The sequence below is a fragment of the Camelus bactrianus genome, chromosome 13, assembly GCF_048773025.1.
Source record: "Camelus bactrianus isolate YW-2024 breed Bactrian camel chromosome 13, ASM4877302v1, whole genome shotgun sequence".
Lineage (NCBI taxonomy): Eukaryota > Metazoa > Chordata > Mammalia > Artiodactyla > Camelidae > Camelus > Camelus bactrianus.
In genome coordinates this window covers 74,419,072-74,436,434 of record NC_133551.1, presented here as the reverse complement: position 1 = coordinate 74,436,434, position 17,363 = coordinate 74,419,072, and the positions used below count along the sequence as shown (strand labels likewise).

The 17,363-nt window shown below is 47.1% G+C and overlaps 1 protein-coding gene across 1 annotated transcript; it reads left to right on the top strand.

Annotated features, from left to right (window-relative positions):
• The first annotated feature begins 1,411 nt into the window (after positions 1-1,411).
• Positions 1,412-17,087, top strand: PARK7 (Parkinsonism associated deglycase). Its single transcript, XM_010957593.3, has 7 exons — positions 1,412-1,570; positions 2,585-2,702; positions 3,999-4,100; positions 5,954-6,013; positions 7,052-7,121; positions 10,505-10,591; positions 16,509-17,087. The coding sequence occupies exons 2-7, from the start codon at positions 2,613-2,615 to the stop codon at positions 16,667-16,669; spliced, it is 570 nt and encodes a 189-aa protein (XP_010955895.2). The 5' UTR covers positions 1,412-1,570; positions 2,585-2,612; the 3' UTR covers positions 16,670-17,087.
• The last annotated feature ends 276 nt before the right edge of the window (positions 17,088-17,363 follow it).

Sequence of the window (17,363 nt, the reverse complement as noted above, 5' to 3'; positions counted from 1 at the left end):
GCCTGAAGATGTGACTCAGTTGCTGCCATCTCATGATAAAATTTTATCATGACGCGAGGAGGAGTCACTTATGGATGAGCAAAGTAAATGGTTTCTTGAGATGAAATCTACTCCTGGTGAAGATGCTGTGAAATTGCTGAAATGACATAAGAGATTTAGAATATGACATAAACTTAGCTGACAAAGCAGCAGCAGCTGGGTTTGAGAAGAATGACTCCAATTTTTATAATTTCTACTGTAGGTAAAATGCTAAAACAGCATCACATGCTTGATTGAAGAAAATTTCATTTCATTCAGTAAATTGCCACGCGGTTGAGGGGTAATAGCTCAGTGGTAGAGTGTGCTTAGCACGCACAAGGTCCTGGGTTCTATCCCCAGTGCCTCCATTTAAAGAGAGAGAGCATCAGAAATTGCGGCAGCCACCCCAATCTTCAGCATCCCAGACTCCACCAGCAAAACCCTTTCATCAACAAAAAAGTTATGACTTGTTGAAGGCTCAGGTGATGGCTAGCATTTTTTAAGAATAAAGTATTTTTAAAAATAAAGTATGTACTTTTTTAGACGTAATGCTATTGCACACTAAATAGACTACAGTAGAGTGTAATTATAACTTTTATATGCGCTGGAAAACCAAAAATTCATGTGTCTCTTTTCACTGCCTAGCCACTTCAATGCAATTGTCTGGAACCAAATCTGCAGAATCTCGGAGGTCTGCCTGTAGGTGTCTGCTTATATGTTCGGGTATCTCGCTAAGCCTGTGGATGCAAAAGCAGCATTGGAAACTTCAAAAAAATAAAAAATAAAAAAAAACTTTTCAGACTCTAATATATATGAAATTGGCCATGGGAACCAAATTAGTCACTGGGGAGAATTCGAAGGCTGAGGCGACGCAGGAAGGCGCTCAAGGAAACAGGAACAATGAAAAGGAGGCCTGAGTGCACAGAGGAAGCGTGAAGGACCAATTCTATTTTGTGAAGATGCGAGTTTAAAGCAAGCAGACGAGCCTTGCACGGCTGGGCTTTGGCAAAGAGCGGGTTAAATTCAGAGCGCGCGGCGGGCAGGCCGGACCAAATCTTGGGTGGGGGGCTTGCAAGAGAATGTGTGAGTCCGCAGGATTCTCCTGGTGCTGGCTGTTCCAAATAGAATCGTCCGAGATGCACAATCGCGATACGGAAGGGCAGGCCGGCCCCCGGTTCTCCGAGATGGTTTGGCCGGATGTGACGTAACGTGATGCGAGCGACGTGCGTCTGCGCAGTCCGATGCTGAGCGCCAGGGTCCTGACAGCGCGCGTCTGCGCAGTGCAGGGCAGTGAGACGACAGACGGCGCGCGTCTGCGCGGTGAGGGGCTGAGCGCCTGGGGCCGAGCAGCGCGCGGCTGCGCAGTGCGGAGCGATGAGACGCCAGGCGGCGCGCGTCTGCGCAGTGCGGCGCTGAGGACGGAGCCGGGCGGTGCGCGTGCGTCCTGGCGAGCGTCCCCGGTTAGTCAGGTTCTGGCTCTGTCGTCCCCGGCGCTGAAGTGTCGCCGAACGATCCGAGGCGCCGCGTCCGTGGGAGGAGAGGCGAGGTTCAGGTCGGGGCCCTGGGGAGCACGGCGGTGGCGCTGCGGGCGGCGAGGGGGCGCGGGGCCGCGCGCTGGACAGTCGCGAGGCTCGAAGGGAGCGCCCTCAGAGGGGTTCCCCCAACCCGCGCGGACCCGGCCGGCGTCTCGCCGCGTCTGAGGAGCGCGCCCTCCCTGTTTAAGCAGATGGCGCCTTTCTGCAGCCAAGCGTAGTCGCAGCGCTGAAGCTTCCAGAATTTGTGTACATAGTTTCCCACCAGTTTGGAGCCACCTAACTGTGTTTGTCGACATCGTTTTGTTAAAATCTATGTTGCACGGAGAACCAAACTCTCCGGAAGGAGAATAGGCTCAAAACTCAAGGCCCTGGCTTAGCATCTGTCCTTTACAACGAGAGAGCCAAGTGCAAAGAGAGATTCTAGCTGGACTGAGTAAGGGGAAATTCCCATGTGTCTCCGTCATTTAAAAAAAAAAAAGTGTCTTCAAATAGTTGACACTGTTAACCTCCCCCACCCTGAATTTTTAGTGCAGTTATTGGAACTAAGAAAAAAAATTCCCTCCAAAAATCTCAGGGGCTACTTGCTAAAGACTGTGTATTTCATGGGTTTTTTTACCCATGAAGTTAAATTTAGTCGTTTCTCTGCGAAATAGTTCTTCAAGAAAAGAAGACCTTTTATCTCCCCAAATTGTGTGAAATGCAAGACCCACGTACTTGTGTCTTGGAAAATTTCATTTGCAATTTATTACTAGAAATTGGATTTTAAAAAATATAAAAATCTAAACGAAACTAACGTGTTGGCAACCTTACTGGGTTTTCATCTCAAAAAGAACAGCAATTGAAATTCTACTAAGTAAACCCATGTTAACCTAGAATGCTTTTTTCATGTTCAGTTGTTTGTCTTATCAAAACCTTTTCCCTAGGAGGCACGTAGTTACTCTACTTAAAAATGTTCCTAAATTTAAAATTTGGGGCTTTTCCAGGGTTGCAGTGAAAGTGTTTTGAATTTTTTTTTTTTTTTTTTTTTTTAGTTAAGTCTTTAAAAAATACAACATAAAAATGGCTTCAAAAAGAGCTCTGGTCATCCTGGCTAAAGGAGCAGAAGAGATGGAGACGGTCATCCCTGTAGATGTCATGAGACGAGCTGGAGTAAGTCCCCCAAGGTTTTTTAGCCCTCCTCCCTTTTGAAACATTTTTGAATTTTTCTGAATTTTGAATAAAGTCGTATCCAGTGTCCTTTATGAAACATTTCAAGCATACACAGCAGTACAGGCACGATATAATAATAATTACCTGTTTATCCGCTGTCCACATTTAATACTTGTGAATGTTTTGCCATATTTCTTTCAGATCTGTTTCTTGGAGAACAAATGCTTTAAAAGAATAAAACATGGCAAAGCCGTCTTTGTAAATTTCCCAGATCTGTGCCCTTTCTGGCCCCAGAGATAACTGCTCCCCTCACATGGATGTATATCCAGCCCATGCATGTCTTTAAAGTAACGTTAGATTGTAGTTTTCATTCTGCATATCTGTATTATAAATCTGTATGTGTCTATATAGCCATCATGAATACCTACGTAGCATTTACTGAGGGCTAGGTGTCATTCTCAGCACTTAGGTAAACCTTTTTATGTGTTACAACAACCCACTGAGTTATTGCCATTCTCATTTTGCTGTTGAAGAAACAGGTGCAGAGACAATCGATCAATCAAAATATTTAAGTAAATAAAGTGCACATATTGTAGAAAAGATAAAGATCCAGTTTATTTAAAACTGCTGCTTTGTGTTGCACTGTAGGAATATGCCCAGTCTACCCGTTCTTCTGTTGCCTTGTTTCACAGCATCATAATACTGTAATACTCTCGTACGGGTTTCCTTGCTCAAAGATGTGGAAGTTTCTCTAGGATCTATGCCTGAAAGGAATAGCTGGTTGCGTGGTCAATGTTACTAGATGTTGTCAAATGACTTTCCAGAGTACTAAGATGTGGGCCACCAGCAATGAGGAAAATTCCTGTTTTCCCAGCACTAGCTCTCAGTATTGTCAACTTTGTAAATTTTTGCAAGGTGAAGTAGTATTTTATTATTTTAACTTGCATGCCTACCTTAATAAAATATCATGAGGTTTAAATGGCAGCAGTAACTTTGCGAGAATGATTATTGATAGGATGGTCGTATGGCTTATCCCCCAAACCAGAACCCTTGTGGGAGAAAGAACACTCAGCAGGCAGCATGCTGGGACAGCATCTTTAATTCATACTGTCCTGGGCAAACTGGGACAGACCTAGTGATAAAAGATAGCTAGCCAGCTTAATGAGCCTAAAGTCAGCATGGTTTTGTTGCGGGATTTCCTGCCAAGTTATTTTAAAACACAGGACAGCTGTGAAAATGTTACTCTAAATTTATGTTTCAGTGTTCTTAAATATCACGATGACGTCTTTCTCTTAGATTAAGGTCACCGTCGCAGGTCTGGCTGGAAAGGACCCGGTACAGTGTAGCCGAGACGTTGTCATTTGTCCTGATGCCAGTCTGGAAGATGCAAAAAAAGAGGTTTGTTGTCCATACTTGGAATTACTTTCTGCGGCTTCTTTATCAATTTCTTGAGCTGTTTGGAGTACATGTGAGGCTGTTGTTAGCACAAACTTATTTCAGGAAAGTTACTTTGCTTGGTTGTCTTTGCCACTAAATTAAGCCCTGGGAAGTGGGGGACTTTTGCTTTGCTCTGCTCTGTATCTGTATCGCTGGAGCCTGGCAGGTCCATGACCCTGCATGTGCTCAACATGGGTGGATGGATGGGACACTTGGACCAGTATCCTGGCTCATCCAGGCAGCCTTGCCTCTTGTTATAATTCTGTTACTTGATACCAGACAATCAGTCCCGTATTTCCTAGTCATTTCTTACTCTTTATTCGAAAACTACTTACTGCCTTTCCTCTTTCAATGACACAGACGTGGTTGTGTGATTCATTTTACAGGGAACAACTCATGCTTCATTCGTGGTTGGATTAAGGGAGGAGCAAGAGTTCTACTTAAATTGTGTCACTTTTTCAGTATCTTTAGCATTGCGGTTCTTATTTTTGAGGGGGACCGACACTTTTGGGAATCTGTCAAGAGCTATAGTTCCTTTCCTCAGAAGCATGCCTGCCCACACAGGCTCAGACTCTTGCAGACACTCTCACAGGGCTCAGGCTGAAGGGGCCAGCGTGACAGGGGTGTGGGCAGCACCCTCTGGGAGCAGAGACATGGCAGAGAAGGACACAGAGCCAGCTCATGGATGGCCACCTGTGCCCTGGCGTGGAACCTGGGAGCGTGATTCCCTGTGCTTAGCTGTCCTCAAGTGCATAGAAAAAAACTTTACTCCTTTTTCATAAATTCAAGTATTTAAGTGCTAGATTGTGGAGTGTAAGAATACTGGTATTTACATATAAATTGTTGAAACTTTATAAATAGCAGGTTAAAAATGAGAGAGGATAAGTAAATATTTCTTCCCTGATCTTTTTTGTCCTGTGGTGTTTGGGTTTTTTTAGAACAGTAGTTACATTTTGTGTCCATTTATTGTTTAGTTCTGTATCTAAAAGAAGTGAAAGAAAGTCTATACGTCACAAATTTTGTTTTTAGTTTTGTTTCATTTTAAAACAACATAGGAGATTTATAGTCTTTAAAGGTAATTCTAAATTGCATATGATGCACTAAATATGTACAGAATTCTCATTTGATAATTTGCTGAATGAATTTTTAAAACTTTCTTAACATTTTAAAGTATTGTTAAACCTTCTATTCTGTAGTTTCAGCAAGTTTGAAATCATTAGATTTCTAGGATGTTTTGATGTCTGGGATACTAAAATTTTGCATTATTTTTATCCCCCAAGTTTCATTTTTCATAAGGTTAAAAATTTTTTTTCTGCGTTTTAATATTTTCCTTTTAATTATGTATTACTTCGTACATTCCTGCTGAAAAACAACTCATGCAGTATAGACCAACACAACGTCAGATGTTAAACGTCCTTTCTCATTCCCCCTCTCCCCTCATCCCATATCAGTTGGCCCACTCCTTTGTCTGAGTATCTGTATACTGTCCATGTGAGCGTGTGTGTGTATAAGTGTGTATACAGACACATCTGCATGCACATGCATGTGTATGTATTTTGTACAAGAATGAGGTCGTGCTACCCCTGCAATTCTGCCTCAAGGACATCCTTTCATTTTATTATATACAGATGTTCTCTATTTTTTACTAGTTACAACAGTGTTCCATTGTAGAGAAACATCTTGCTCTATTTAAGTGTTCTTCTGTGAACGGTGTTTTGCTTATGACCCACATTTAAAATATGAAAGTGTTTATTGTTTAATGCACTTTTCAGATGAAACATTCTCACTTTTTTTTTTTTTTAAAACTGTTACAGGGACCGTATGATGTAGTGGTTCTACCAGGAGGTAACCTGGGCGCACAGAATTTATCTGAGGTAAAAAGTGGGTAAAGAAGAAAAAAAAATGGGTATAAGTGCTACTTCAACATCTCCTGATAAGAGTCTGTTGATTTTGTTGTTATAATATTTCAGGAGGGAGGTTGTGAATAAAATAGGGAAAGATGAGATTAACAAAATGGTCTTCTAGCTTAAGGGTTTTTCTTTTTTAGCTTTTTTTGGGAGGAGGGTAATTAGGTCTACTTATTTCTTTTTAATGGAGGTACTGGGGATTGAACCCAGGACCTCATGCATGCTAAACATGCGCTCTGCCACTGAGCTGTACCCTCCCCCCATAGCTTAAATTTTCAAAAGCATTTCTAATAGCATTCACGATAGAAGTAAGCAGAATTGGTGGGACAGTTATGACAGAGGCTGTGAATCCCGTCCAAATGTGAGACTGCTTATTTTCTTCCCTCAGCAGCAGCAGAACGATCTCCTTTGGGGCTTAGGACAGCTCAGGCATAGGAAGATAAGAGATTGGCTGTCTCCTCAACACGGGGCTTAGGTGGGTGCAGAGGGCGCCAGCTGCCAGCTGGAATGAGAAATGGCCAAATGGGGGCCACTGCTTCTTCATTTTGTCTTGTGCGAGGAGTCAGCCTGCAGCAAGGAGACAGCAGTAGGAGCGGCTGGCAGACAAGAGCTCACGAAGCAGGTTGAATCAGATACTGGGGACTGCGGGGCCCTGTTCCCGACTCTGCTGCCTGAAAACACCCCCAGAACCGCGTTTCCTCCCTGCCGTGTCTCTCCCTGGAGTACAGCACGGCGAGGGTTCGCATGCCCAGGGGAACTTGCTTTTCTCATCTCAGCTTTAAACGTCTTAAGAAAAGAGTGCCTTTTTCATATAATAAATGCCGTGCTTGGGTTTAAGAATGTAGAAACATTACAGATTTGGTCATTTTTATATTGATGATTTAGCAATATTGTTGAAAAGTAGTCAGATTGAAGATCTCGTGGTTTAAGCTAAAATCAGATTCTAGCCAGAGACTGGCTGTGGCTTGATCATAACTTGATGTGTTTTTGCTTTTCTTTGAATAGTCCGCTGCTGTGAAAGAGGTTCTGAAGGAACAAGAGAAGAGCAAGGGCCTCATTGCTGCCATCTGTGCAGGTGACGTGTAACACGTGGAAGCTTCAGAACCCACGCGCCGGGGTGGTCTGTGATTATAAGATTTGGTTCCAAAGACTTCTTCCCCTTCATAAAGCAGGAAAGGCGTCTGTATTGGTGTGTTTAGTTTGGTGGCATGAAGTTAGTGTCATTTCAGAAATGACTACAGCCGTTCCGCTCTCTGCTTCTCCGTGCCTTTGGTCTACATTCTGTGAAACCTTGTGTTTTCTGTGCTTGGTGGACCTCAGAGGAAAGTCTGGCCCCTCTGGAATTCAGTAAACAGCTTGTTGCAGCAAATCCTGGTGCCAGAAGGTATTTGTGCCAGCTCACTGTCAGCAAGAACCGGGCAGACGAAACAGGACGGCTCTGCCCCGGGCTTGCCCCACGGCGCCCTCTGCCCGACATCGGTGCTCAGTGCTGCGTCTCGGGCACTGTGCTACCTCCAACTGCTTCAGAGGCAGGTTTTTGGGGCTTTATAGATGTCCTCACATCTTTGAAACCTAGAAATACTTTGTTTTCTGACAGTGCTTTAAAAATCCATTCTTTTTGCTCTACTATCAGATGATATTCTGATTAATTTTGGCAGGTGCCTTTCTTGTTTATAGGTCTTTATTGTCTGTCAAAAGAGCGAGTATATAAATTAGTGGATGTATGGATGGTTAGATAAAATGACACGTTATTTTGTTCAATACAGTAGACTTTTTAAAAGAATCCATAGGCTAGGGCTCTGGGCATTTTGCATTAGAGCAGGACTGCAGAGGCAACCGCCTGATGGGCCCTATCCTTGACCTCTGGTCGACATTGACCTCTGACTTGCCCTCAGGGCCCAAGGATTTGTCTCTGCTGAAGGACACTGCGGCACAGGCAGCTGCACCTGTCTTTGAGGAGGCGGACGTAGGGCCTATTATGTGTATAAGGACCTAGTCCAGCCCATCCCCTCCCCACTCTGCTCACCCCTCACGTCTGCCTCGCCCTTAGGTGCTTTAACCAAAGGAAGAATGGAAGGGTCTGGGCTGGCTTTGTCCTCTTAGGACTCTGCTGAAAGTCAAAACCATGTGTCCATTTTTGTTCTGTGTCATTGAGACGGAAATTGTTGGTCCATCTGGCTCACTGTTTTGGGCTCAGGCAGGCCTGGGTACCACGCTCCTTAGGAGCGCAGACCTGATAATCATTTAAATGGACTTCATAAGGTACACAGCGCTAATGATCTGTCTGCGATCAATCTCCTGCCCTGCTCTTCTGGGGCTGCAAAAAACGGGAAGGCGCATGCCCGTGTGTCAAGGAGACTGCAGTAGCAGTAGTTCGAGTGTGAGAGAGTGGCTGGTGTGAACCGTGGAAGAGATTCTGAGGTTTTAAATCGGTGGATGGAAACAAGAAGATTGCTAAGCGTTGCAGTCAGGAACTGGGATCTGTTTATTGAACAGGAGGAACATTAACTTAACCCTAATACTGAGTGAATGCGAGAGACAGAAATTGGAAGGGAGACTATCTTGAGAAGAAAATGAAAGGAGATTCACTCGGCGCGGTGGGGTGGGGAAGGAATCCTCCAGGGGAAGGAATCCTCCAGGGGAAGGAGCCAGCACTTGGCCCACGTGGGGCTCCAAGTACTGCCCAGGCTCAGGGGCACCCGGAGGGGCCAGGAGGTGGCGGTGGTGCTCTCTGTGTAAGTCACCACACGGTGGCGCTGTTGGCTGGATCCTCTGGGCCTCCCAAGGCAACTCAGTCCACTGTACCCTCTGCTCCGTGCTCAGGGCTGGATCCCTGCTGCTGACTCGGCCACACTTCATCCATCAGAAGCACAAGTAATAGAAGTAGCTAGATATCGCCTCTAATTTTCCAAATAGGATCCTAAAGCCCCAGAAAGCAGTAATTATGAGTTTACAGCACGTTTGTTAACGTTACTGTAAGCAGTAATTTTATCACCTGGAGGGAGCAGCCTGTAAAGTCCCAGCTCACCGTGTGACCACTCTCCTCACTGTAGGTCAGTCATCGCTTGAGGTTTGCTTTACAAGAAAATGCAGCAAATTATTTACTTAAAATCTTACAAAATAAGCATTAAAGGTAATTCATGAATCCATTCAAATAAAAATTGAGTGATAATCCCTCAGTTTTTACAGACATTTGCAATTTGCTACCACACACGGTTCTCTCGCGGGTAGAATACAAGTAGGAGGAGGGAGACGTCAAGTGTATTTAAAAGGCTTTTGACCTAAGGTATAAGTGAGGACTTGGTCTGAAACCGACACCTTCCGTTGGGCAGAAAGCTTATGTAATTGCGTGTTGCTTGTTTGCGCTTCCTGTTAGTAGCAGCTGAGGTCTAAGAAGCCTGTGGGTCTGTTACATAACAACTTTTTTCTTGGAACCGTGTTGAAAAATGAAAGGGCAGTAAGAAAGTGCTTGGGTTTGCTGAAGCTGAAGTGTACAGATTCTGACCTGAGATCTTACCCACCGTGGCCTGACCATTTAGAAGGTCATGGTGCTCTTTTAAAGTTTCTCTAGGTATGACACGAGGCCTTAGAAAGTTTCTGTTTGTTTTTGTTATTTTTTGGTGGCTTAGACAAAAAAAAAAATAGAATAACTACTTTCTTTAAAGTTTTAAGGTAAGATAACAACCATTCCCCTACTTGGGGAGTGTTACCTGCGAAATATGCTTGTGATTATCAGTGAAGTTGACTGTTTTCAGTGAATACATTTGGGTAAAAATCTCAACTCAGCACCTGTGTATTTTTTTAAAACTCCGTTTTAAGAGGGGAGGCCCAGAGGGTCCACAGCTGGCATTCGTGCAAGGTTCTTCTTGGTGCGTAGCTGTAAGAAAGGCCTTTATGTCTCAGACACGGAGGTGTCTCCTTTGGGGCTGGGACAGTGTTGTGTTCATTTTAATCATTCTTACCACCTGATATATTTGGATAGGCAGATGAGCGCTAATTTTTCATTTTCAATTAAAAAAAATTTAGTCCGTAAAATAGCAGTTAAGCCCAGAGGTTCAAAAGATACCAGCTGCCTTTAATGTGTAACTGAACCTTTCATTTGCAAAAGAGTAAGGCAAGGTGAGTCGCCCCCGGGGGCTCCCCCTCCTCTGTGCCCCTGTTACACTTGCAGCCCGTCCCTCCTGGGGGCACGGTCTTTTACCTGTTTGCTCCTCAGGTGTCAGGGTACGTCTTTTTGATGAAATGGTTATCTTGAGTTTGTATGCTTTTGCCGTATGTGCTTAGCTCAGGTGGTTTATTATAAACACACTTCAGCTCTCATACTGAGAGGCGTTTAATTTCAGAATCGTAAGTATATTTTTAGGTAAGATCCTCCTGATTTTGAAGAATTCCTGCTGCAGTTTTTAAAGTATGGGTCTTTCTATATCTCCACTTACATCTTTTTATTTATCTTTTTAGGCCCTACGGCTCTGTTGGCTCACGAAATAGGTTTTGGAAGCAAAGTTACAACGCACCCACTTGCTAAAGACAAAATGATGAATGGAAGTAAGTGTATGCTTGTATTTTAATGTACAAAAAGACCTTCTCAAAAGCGGCCATGTGGCATTGTCTCCCACAGGTCTACATAGTTGACACATAGGGGTTCCCGGTGGGGGTTGAGGTTTGACATGTCCCTTGCTTTCTTTGCAAGTGTTTTAACACGAGAGGTGGGCTCACCTTACGAGTCTCTGTATATCCCGGAGGGGTGGGAGCTAAGCCAAAGGCCAGCGTCACAGACTGAAGCGGTTGCAAAATGCCAGTTTAATTAGTATTTTTACCAAATACTTTGCCAGTGATCTGAAGGTAAATTTTAAACTTTGATAGCAATTTTAGAATGTGCCCTTTTGCCCACAGTCCAATGTGAAGTGCACATTGCTCCGCCGTCCTTCTGAGGAGGCCTGGGTCCAAGCCTGTTCCTCGGCTGACAGATTTCTTTTATAAATATCAAGTAGATATTTAACTTTTGTTAACTTATTTTTATAAAAACAGTTTCTATTCATGTTTTTAAAAATGCAAACAGCACAGAAAGAGATGACGTAAAAAGAGATGTTCCTTTCCTCACTGACTTCCCCACCCCTTTCTCTAATTCACAGAGGTAATTTCTGTTAAAAGTTTTTTGTGTAACCCTAGAATTGTCTCTGTACACCCCCCTTATCCTTTGTGGTTTAATATTTTTACTCCAGTGAAATCTCGTAAATACATCCTGCAGCTTGCTTTTTTAACGTAACGTTACGCTTTTTCTTCATAATGTATCAAAAAATTTTAAATTCTCTTATATTGCTTGTTATTTGGAGATTATTTTTAAAAAAAAAAGGTTGTTGTTGTCTCTTAACAGCTTGCAGAGACGTGTGTGTCAGGTTTTAAAGTGCGAGGCATATATGATTAACCCAGTTCCTGAACGTGCGGCTGTGCCAGGGCCACTGCTTCCCCGGTACCAGCTGCTGCTGCTCAGTGTGGCTTTCAGGGCACCAAGCAGTAGTGTCTTCTGTCAGACAGGAAGGGTCTTCCTCGGCCACCTGTCCCTGCAGTGCATGTCACAGGGAGGCAGGGACCTTGGAACATGCAGAGAGAGAGGACAAATGCAAGAGAATCAGAATTCCCACTTAGAAGCCAAGGTGATCCGACTGGCATTCAACCAGGTGGGACACTGAGTGACACCAGCCAACCAAAACACGGTGGCTAAATGAAAAGACTGATACCATCAAAGGCGGGTTTGAAGATGGCTGTGCAGCTGATACATTTTCCGCCTGTCAGTCCTGCCCTGGGCTTACTGTGAACTAAAAGGGCAGTTAGCATCATTTCTTATAGTCCCTTTTCATAGAAAAGTAAAGTGATGCAGTTTTCATTTTATTGCCTTTGTTTTTCTAAATTAATAGACCTTATTTTTCAGAAGAGTGTTAGGTTCACAGCAAAATGAAGCAAAAAGTACAGAGTTCCCGCGAACCCCCGTCCGCCCACGCACAGCCCCCCTCCCCACCAGGCGGTGAGCCTGAGCTGCCTCGTCGCCGTCACCCAGCGCCGTGGTTTACGTCAGGGTTCGCTCTTGGTGTTGGACATTCTGCATGTTTTTTAATTTCATCTAGAGTAGTATTTTCTTAAAACCTATAATTTTACTTTAGTTGATAGAAAGACAGTAAGTTGTCATTAAAACCCTCTGTGTGAAAGTTGATTTTTTTTTCAAGGCTCTGGCTTCTGGGCATTTTTTTAATGTAGGGATTTAACTTACTTTGAGCCAGTGGGGGGATTTTGGAGGGTCAGAAAGAACAGAATCAGGCTTCATTTAGTAGTTGCAACACATGAGAAGGAGGGCTCGAGTCAGACAGTCTCCGTTACCTGAAGGTGCATCCTTTCTGTCTCCTTCCTTGTGAGACCTCAAGACCTGAGGTCCATCAGACGTAGAAGATTAGGCTGTTAACTCTTGGGCATTTCCAGGCACACTCGCAGCCCCCAGGGCCAGGCAGGCAGGCAGGCATTGACCTCACAGGTGAGGAAACAGGCTGGGGGAGGCGAGGCCACATGGCCAGGCAGGCCGGAACTCCGGCCCTGCCTCTGTCCCTGTGAGGCTCCCACACACGTTTGTTACCAGGCGCTGGGTTTAGTCAGTTCCATTGTAAGAAAAAAATGTTTGCAATTCTGCGCTTTAAGAACATTCTGAGAAGTGGAGCTACAGGCACTTCCTGGGCGTCTCCTGCAGTGAGGCCCTCCTGCTTGTCCTCATCGCGACCTCGCCATTCAGATCAGTATGAAATGTTTTACTCAGATGGGCAGTCCAGTCTGAAGGACAGAGTCTGCTTCTCAGCTTTGAAATGAAGGTGCGGCCTCGCCGTTTGCTTGCCCGTTGTTGTGGTGAGCATCTGAAGGCCTGGCCCAGGGCTGAGCGCTGGGAGCGGAGCCGGGAACAGGCTGGGGTAACTGCGCCGCCTCCTGCTGGCCTTTGGTTCGACTGGATTCCCAAAGTAGTCCTGTTAGCTCGGTATCGCCCCCGTTCTGCAGAAGAGGAAAGGGAGGCCCAGGGAGGTCAGGCAGCTCCTAAACCGCAGACCCAGGACTGGAACCCAGGGCTGCTGTGCGCAGGGGCCAGCGGCTTTTCCTTGAAGGGCCGGTAGTAAATATTTCCGGCTCTCTGGGACTTCACGTCCGAGGCTCTGAGACCACCTGGGTGAGGTGTCGCCTGTAAAAGCAGCCATCAGTTGCTGACCGCTTCGCCCCCAGCCTCCCCAGTTGCTTTATGTCTGGGCTTTGAGAGAGGCTTTGGGGTGTTTGCTTAAAGTTGAAAAGAAGTGAGTGCCTTGTGCCAGACTGAGCATGTGGTGTCCTGTGCCCGTGGGCTGGTGCACCCGCGCCCTTGCAGGCGAGGGCCAGGCGTGCTGTGCTTCTGCGTGCTCGCCGCTAGGTGGGGCTAGTGGACAAGCAGACCTGTGCTCCTGGTTGAGGTTTTGAGAACCATGGAACCTGTAAACATCTTTAACCAGTTTAAGCTGTATTTGTAGTATTTTACCCACAAAGAGATTGTTGAGTGAAGCGTGTCGAATCGTGCTTCCCGCTGCCCCATCTAGACAGCCGTCTCAGCTCTGGGAGGCTCGGCCCAGCCGGTTTCCTAGTTGAGCATTTAAAGTGCGCTTGGCCTGGCTTAACCACCAGTCATTGAGGTCGCATTATGAAAACCCCTCTTCCTCAAAGTAGGGCTCCTCTTTTCTGTAGTAACATAACTGGGGAATCTTCCACGCGCTGTGGTCAGGTACTTGAGCGGTGACTTGATTTGTAACGAGCCTAGGAAGACAGGAGTTACTGCAGGTGTTGTTAACCCACTCTGAAGGGACCTGGGCGTCAGTACCTTGTCTCTAAAGCTCATAATACAGCAGGAGCATCTTTTTAGGCGACGTTTTCTCTGTATGTGTTCATTGAACAAGTACTTCCTGAGCTCTTCCTCAGGCTCTGGGAACAGAAAAAGGAACAAGATGAAGTCGTGTCCTCAGATGTTCTCGGGTGGGTGGGAGATGGGTCCACACTGGCTGGGGCCGGGGGTAAGGTGGTCAGAGGTGGAGTGTGTGCTGCATGCTTGGCTCTGCCTGCAGGGACAGCGTGTGGCAGGATTTCACAGAGGACCCTCGTGGGCTGTTAATCCCCGCCCTGAATCTTGTGTCCTTTGGGTTCCATGCTGCTGAGTGGCGCCACCACCTGCCCAGTTGCCGGGACAAACGGCTAGGAATCATTCTGCGTGCCTCCCCACGTCCGGTCCTTCACCAGGTTCCGGGCATGTTATCTGCAGAACACACCTTAGACCTTTGTTTCCTCTCCATTGCCACTGTCCCCACCCAGGTCACCATTGGCTCCCACCTGGACGCAGGTTCTTTTCTGTCTCTGTCCTGGCTCCTTCTGGTCCAGTCTCTGCATGCAGACCAGGCCTGAGGGCTTGCGCACTGTGATGTGGAGTTCAGGGTCACCTCTAGGTGCTGGAGAAAGTTGGGGAAGACTTGTCATAGGGGAGACAGGTGGGTGTGCTCTGACTTGCACTTTGGAAAGAGCATCTTCGTGGGGTGCTGAGTGTGGAGGGAGGGCAGTGTGGGGAGGGCTGCCCACAGAGGGGAGGTGGGGGGTGTTCATTCTTCTGTTCACTGGTACTTGGGGCGCCTCCTTGGGGCCGTTCATATCAAGGCTGGGCTGGGGCAGGTGAGCGCTCAGTGGTTTTCAGAATAGACCACGAGCAAGGAAACAGGTTGTTCCCGGGGTCCGGCAGTGCTGAGTGGGTGCTCTAACGGGTCCCAGGGACCCGGTGTGGAGAGGTGGCCTCCCTGAGAGGCCAATGCTGACCCTGGGAGGGGGAGGAGGTGGGAGCTCTCTGGGCAGAGTGGGCAGCCCGGCAGCTCTTCCTGGGGCCAGAGAGTGTGGGGTGCTCGGTGACAGTTCCAGGTGGGAGAGTGGGCGATGGGACGAGTTGGGGGGGCAGTGGGGCCAGGCCATGGGGGTGCTGCTGCACCTGGGGAGTTGGAGCCTGGCTCTGTGTGCAGTGGGAGGCTTTGCTGACGGCTGGTGTGGAGGGCGAGAACTTGGCGAGCCGGTACCAGGAAGCCCAGCATTGTGGCCTGGAACTTGCCTGGAGGTGGTATCATTGCCCAGAGGTACTTCATGCAAATATAGAAGCACGTTTCTAGTTATTACATTTGCAAAAATATAGCCAGTTAGGGACGCAGAAGAAAAGGAGCCCCTGACAAGAGAGGGTGGCTTCTCCCTCCATCTCTCCCCACTCCCGACATGTTGTGTATCGTTTTTGCGTGTTTGTCTTGAGGCAGCAGAGAATGTGTGCAAAACGCAGGTGGTCAGTGTGATGGGGGTTCTGCCTTCAACACGGCTTCACCCTCACCCCCTTCCTGCCAGTGGTTTGTAGGGAAGGAAAAATAATTTCCCCTCCACCTTTCTGAGTTCTTGGCTGAAACCCCTGTAATAGAAGACAGATTAGCAAGAGAAAAACAAAAAAGCTTGTTAATCTGTACGCATGGGAGATGCCCAGGGAAAAATGAGTAGCTCCCTGAGATGGCTGAGAAATCCGGCTTAAGTGCCATCTTTGTGTGTGTGGGAGGGAGGCAATTAGGTTTACTTATTAGAGGAGGTGCTGGGGATTGAACCCAGGACCTCATGCATGCTGAGCATGCACTCTGCCACTTGAGCTATACCCTCCCCCCCTTAAATGCCATCTTAATAGGGAAAGGGGAGGGGGAGATCGGCCTCCTAGGGGAGAGTCATTGGCTTTTAAAAAGGAAAGGTGGAGGGTCTTTAGAAGAGTAGGCGGAGGAGTGACCGCTTGTGACAGAGTCTGGTGCGGTGTCAGCCTCCAGTTTTCTCTCCTGGTTGTTGAAACTCCCGGAAGGGGATTGATGACAGCTGAGTTCCTTTTGGATGCTCTGTCTTCAGGCAGGAAAGGGGAGTTTAGAGAAAGCCTCTCATGGCATGTGCTGTTATTCAGGTACCTACAGCTCAGAACAGTATTCCGAAGCGGCATATTTTGGGGTGGCAGATTCTCTGCCCTCCAGGTTATGAAATTGACACTTGAGCACTTGTTGTATACTGGAAAGTGAGCAGTCAGCATTCGCTCCAACATCTCACGTTTACGAGGTCTCACACGGCTGCGCTGAACATACGTGTATTTATATGTTTCATTTCAGCAGTTGTCGGTGGCCCCCTCTTTGCTGTACAGGCGCCTTTAATATCCTCACGGTGTGCTTGGAAGGCCTCCGAGAGCCAAGTGCATTTTTGAATGACCCGCTGCAGAGTCGGCGGGGGTGGGGGGGAGCAGTTTGCTTGTTGGTTGGTTTTTAATTTGCGAGAGACCAGCCGCTGCTGTCACGGAATGGCGTTGCTAGGTGGAGTCCATGGCTGTCCAGCAGAGCCCATTAGGACCTGACGGTTTTCTGTGTTTGTTTCCAAGATCATTACAGCTACTCAGAGAGTCGAGTGGAGAGGGACGGGCTGATCCTCACCAGCCGGGGGCCTGGAACCAGCTTCGAGTTTGCCCTCGCCATCGTGGAGGCCCTGGCCGGCAAGGAGGTGGCAGCGCAGGTGAAGGCACCTCTCGTTCTGAGAGATTAGCAGGGCTGGAGGGGTAGGCCGTCCGTAATCATTCTCACTGTGTTCACTCCAAACACAAAGCGGGGTCAGTGTGCCCCACCCCCACCCCCGTGCAGGGGTCACCGCCAGCAGCCCAGCGGTGCGTCCCCACATTTGTGTCCCCAGTTGTGACCCCACATTTCTAAACCTTGACTGCAGAATAAATAGTGCATTTAGCAAACTGTTGATTGTTCCTTCTTTTCCCTCTGGTCTCCGTTGTTTGGTGTGAAGCCAAATTATCAGCTTCATTAAACTGTTGATATTGCTACTGTTGATATTGCTACAGCAAACACATCTTACACGGCCAGGAGGAAAAGCGTAGAACAAAGATTTAAAAGTGCGATTTCTCTCCCACTCATTACCTGTATCTCTAATGTGCTATTAAAAAAAACCCAGTGAAGTTGGCTGTACTGTGAATCTTTGTAAGCTAATTCCTCTTTTCACGTTATAGCAGAAGTCCTCAGATGGAATTGAAAACCTCTCCAGGTTGGCCCAGCCCGTTTCCCTTCCTCGGCTAACAGCGCCCCGCTGTTTCACCCTGTGACCACCCAGCGCCCACGTGCAGGGGCTAGGTCGCACACCGGGGCTTGGCAGGCAACCCGGCCCGGCCAGGCAGAGCCTCATGCCTGGGTGAGACCAGTCAGCCCATGCGCTCCAGCCCTGGGGCCTCTGCCGG